This window comes from Cajanus cajan, chromosome 3, assembly GCF_000230855.2.
Source record: "Cajanus cajan strain Asha chromosome 3, NIPB_CcT2T_4, whole genome shotgun sequence".
Classification (NCBI taxonomy): domain Eukaryota; kingdom Viridiplantae; phylum Streptophyta; class Magnoliopsida; order Fabales; family Fabaceae; genus Cajanus; species Cajanus cajan.
Window position 1 is genome coordinate 10,741,247 of NC_138519.1, and position 4,865 is coordinate 10,746,111.

Genomic DNA, 4,865 nt, shown 5'->3' on the forward strand with positions numbered 1-4,865 from the left:
AACCAAATATATTGAATTGAATTATCAGACATTTACAACTAAAAAATATTATTACCATTTATGTTTCAACTCAAGAACGACAAGCCGATATTCTTACAAAAGCATTAAATACTCAATAATTTGAAGTGTTAATAAATAAGTTGGATGCTTACAATACTTATACTTTAATTTAAGGAAGAATAATGAGATAGAAAAATATATGTTATGATAGAGATAAGATAGAATTGTAATATTGAACAATTAATATACAAATTCATATGATTACCATTAGTTGTATAATTATCTTGTTACACATATTTAGAAACTTTTCTTATCAATTTGTTGAACTTATTGTCTATAAATACATAACCATAACCATGTAAATCTGAATTCAAATTGAGAAATACAATACAATTTTCAGTTGTATAATTTATTACTATACATGAATTCCTAATGCAATTGTAGCATACATGTAATCAGTTTATGGTAATAACTTAATATATATTCACATTGATTGATTAGAAGAAAATGAAATCATATACTACGAAGGAACATAAATCTGAAATGATTTCCATGTCCAATCGTAGTGGTTCACGATTCATGATTACAAGATTATACAAGTAGAGCTGTCATCGATCTCATTAAATCATCTAATTACTTAACTTTTGCGGTTGTTGTTTAATGAAGATATCCAACGATGATAGCAATTTCAACACCTCATATGTTGGATTGATGCCGGAAATTATCGCAACAATTAATTAAAGCGTCACGGCACATGTTTAAATAAAACAGAGCATCTCAAATTCTTGGCCACTTGGTGGCCCCAGGAGGTTTAATTTCACATCCAATTATCTAATTTATGAATTATATTCCAAAGGCACACACATTTATCTCATATTCTTTATCCACAACTATATCCTCAATCAACCATATTCACACATCGTTATCTCCACTCAGTTCTTAAATGAATAAATATTTATATATATAAAGAGAAAAAGTAACACCAACAACACTTACATAACAGCTAAACGAAAACCCCAAAAGCCTATTTTGGCTCCAACATATTTTTCCTTTAATTTTCAATTTTAATTTATCATCATCATCATCATTTATTATTATTAATAATATTTCATCCTGTTATTGGTCACCTGAAAAGTGAAAACTGAAAACTTCCCCCAAATCACGTACAGAAAATCATTATATATGTAGGGTCATCCAAACACAGCCTTAGAACACAGACCCTACACAACCCAACCCAAACCGCGAACGTTTGACTTTGACCGAGACAAAAGGACGCCCAGAGCCATGGTACTATTGTGGCGCAAGCGCAATCATCCACCGTCGTTTCATCACCGACTTATAATTTTGACGAGTTTTCATTTTCACTAAGACTAGTATGGAACTCACACGGCCTGCGTTACGTACTGCATAAACTCCATGTCGTTTTCGAGCCCCGCCATGGTCTCGGGGGCCAAAACGACTTCCAAATCCACGCTGCCGTTTCCCTCTCTCGCGGGAAACGCAGAGATCTTGCCGTCGAACTTGTTCGCCTTTCCGCTCCGAATCGCCACCGGCCTCCCCCACCCGAAGTCGTTCTCGTACATCGGAAAACGCGGCGAACTCCCCATCGTGATCATCGCGCCGTCGAAGTTCCCTAGAGGAAACAGCCTCGGCGCCTTCTCCCAATCCTCTACGCCGCGCCGCACCGTAGCGTCGTCGTGCGCCACCACGTTCCGGTGCAGCAACTCCGCGCAGAAACGCAGATCGCGCGAGAGAATATCGCCCACGGTCGCAACCGTTGGAATACTCTGAATCGCGTTCCCGAAGTAGAACGCGTCCATCTTCGGCTCCAAACGGTGCCGGCAATTAACCGCCATGCGAAACGTCGACGTTTTCGCCGGGTTTTCGAATTTCCTCGCACGTGTCACCGCGCGCCAGAGCTGAGCCGATAACGACTGAAACGACGAGATCTCGTTTCTTCCGTTAACCTTTCCGTTAGCGTTACCGTTACCGTTAACGTTAACGATTTTCCAACCGTCATTTACTTGTTTTCCAACTACTTCCGTTAGTTCGTTGTTGTTGGCGTTGGCTCTAAGTTTGAGTTTCTGAATAGCTTCGCGGGAGAAGTGGAAGACGCGTTCGCGGAGGGGTTCGTCGGCGTCAAAGGTGAGGGCGGGGCCGGAGGCGGGGACGTGGAGGACTGCGGGGGAGTTGAAGACGGTGGCGCGGGTGAAGTCCGGCGCGCGGAGGATTTTCTTGGCGGCGCCGCCTTTGGTGAGGGCGGCGAAGGTGTTGAAGAAGTGCCAGAAGGAGGTGCCGTCGGTGACAGCGTGGTTGACGGTGCAGCCGATGAAGAGGGCGTCGGCGAGCTCGGTGACCTGGACGGCGGCGAGGGGAGTGCGGTGGCCGGCGTAGGAGATGGTCATGTCGTAGGCGAAGAACTCCTTGAAGCAGGGGTGGACGTCGTGGAGCGAGGGCGAAACGACGGCGTTTAGCGTCAAGTGTTTGGCCTTGGCGTGGATGAAGTCGGCGCCGGCGTCGTTGCAGAGTATGTGAACGTAGCCTTGGGCGTCGGTGGAGAGACGGCCGGCGAGGGCGGGGAAGTGGGAGAGTGCGGCGGAGAGAGAGGTTTTAAGAGAGAGAATGAGGTCTTCGAAGGAAGAGGGTGGGGCGGTGAGTAACACGCCCTTTTGGATGTAGTGACAGGACAACATTGGAAGATCAGAAACCGAGAGTTTGAGGGGTTTAAGGTCGGACTTTTGGTCGGGGTGGACGACGCATTTGGAGACTATGGTGGTCGAAGAGGAAGGCATTTTGGGGTGTGTGAGTGAGTGAGTGAGTGTGTGTGTGTGTGTGTATGTGTGCTTCGTTTCTTGGCTCTGAAGAGAGTGAGGCTGGAGGGGTTTTTATAGGGGAAAGGAAAGGAGTATTGTGGTGTGGCGTTTGCAATTTTTTTTCTTGGAGAAGGGAGTCAAAGAGATATTGGGGTGAGTGCGTGACGTGGCTTGCGATGGGGCGTGGGGTGGACACGTGCACTCCAGGACTCCGCTTCTCCTACATTGGAAGAGAGCAAGTTATTTTCGTTGTTTGGGCTTTCCTTTTCTTTTTTATTTCTGCCTAATTCACTATGCTTAACTTTTTTATTTTTGGATCTCCTTCCATGCCAATTTTCTTCACTTTACTACTCAAACCATTTAGGTAAATTTAGTAGTAGAGCTATCATTTGTTGTATGATTAAAACATATAAAAAAGTGTAATATTTCTGTTATGTTAAAAGATTAAGTTAGAACTCCTAAGATTCACATAGGATAGAAAGAGTTTGAGATACTATACACCGTTTTAAATTTGAGTCGGGTTGTCATCCTGAAATTCCTATAAATATATAAGGTAAAGCTAACTTGTTTTCAAACATATCTTTTATTTGCCTTTTTCTCTTAATGTGCCTATGATGTGCTTGGTAATAAAGAAAGAAATATAGAAAATAAAGTAAAAGTTGGAATTATTTGGTAAGAGAGAAGAGAAGTGAAGAGAAAATAAATTATTTAATTGATTTATATTTGATTAAAAAATTTAAAATTAATATTATTAACTAAATCACGTAATTATTCTTTTAAATATTATAAATTTGACTACAGTAGGAGGATATAGGAAAGTAAAAATTCAACCTCCCCTCTAATCCTATAATATTTGAGGGGTATGAAAACGCATGTAAATTCCATCCAATATTCTGTTTACTTCCACACAACCCCTTACACCAAACATATTCAAAAACTCAACTTCCACTCTCTTCTCTCCCCTCATTACATCAAGTCCTCTTACATCAAACACACACTTAAGAATGATAATTGTAAACAAAAAGTTATAGATATTTCTTAAAAAATATTCACAATATTTGATAAATAATAATAATTTAATGGAAACGAGTTTGAGACAAAATATTTACTATTTTTTTTTAAAAAAGAACTACGTTAAATGATATATATATATATGTATTGTTAGTAAAATGTTATAAATATTTAATTATAAAATTTTGATCAATGATCTTTGTACTTGATAAATTCTTTTTGATACATTATATTAAATTAAATATTTTATATTAATTTCATTCCAAACTTTATATATATTTTTTTGCCATAACTTTGCACATAAAGAAAGTGCATGTAACAGATGCGAGAATGAGTATATAGTTAGGCAATGAATATAATGATCAAGATTAAAATTACTACTTGTACAAGTATGAATCCGAATATCAGTATTTTTAAAATATAATTATGAGAAGGAATATTATAATAATTTATCCGGGGAACTTACCATCGTTTATACATAAAACTTAACTAATTATGTAAAAGAGAATATATATTTCAAGAGCACCAGTAATATGCATTTTTTTTAACAGAATAAGTAGTTAAAATTTGTTAAAAATTACAAAATCTAGAATGGGAACCACTATACAGGGTGAGTCTGTGAGAGCTACTAAATTATATATATTTTTAAATAAATTTGAACCAATTAAAAAAAATGTATCAGAGAGCGTGTTGCGAAAATTTCTCAACATATATATTCAGCTTAATTATTCTTCCTCAAGAACAAGTTGAAATTGTAACTCCCTTTTCTATCACCAAAACATGCAAAGACTAATACTTGAAGAAAAATAAGCATCCCCAACCGGGTTAGTCGGTTACATGTCGAGTCCCCTACCCACCCTTTACCCTTTTAATTAGATACACCTATAAGCTGTTTTTCAAACTGCTTCAACGTGTAACACTATATACATGTTAGTTGATGCAACCTCAACATCTTTATATATATTCTAAAATTGTGTATAAGACCCATAAAATGAAACTTCATACGACCAATGATGATACTACTTCAATTAATCTTTGTAT

At 38.3% G+C, this 4,865-nt stretch overlaps 1 protein-coding gene across 1 annotated transcript; it reads right to left on the reverse strand.

Annotated features, from left to right (window-relative positions):
* Nucleotides 1-936: 936 nt before the first annotated feature.
* LOC109800780 (HXXXD-type acyl-transferase family protein) lies at nucleotides 937-3,052 on the reverse strand. Its single transcript, XM_020361656.3, has one exon. It carries the CDS (start codon nucleotides 2,790-2,792, stop codon nucleotides 1,383-1,385), a length of 1,410 nt encoding a protein of 469 aa, XP_020217245.1. The 5' UTR covers nucleotides 2,793-3,052; the 3' UTR covers nucleotides 937-1,382.
* Nucleotides 3,053-4,865: the final 1,813 nt, after the last annotated feature.

Excerpts from the sequence above, each read along its gene's own strand:
- LOC109800780 (XM_020361656.3), bottom strand. The coding sequence starts at position 2,792 with ATGCCTTCCTCTTCGACCACCATAGTCTCCAAATGCGTCGTCCACCCC.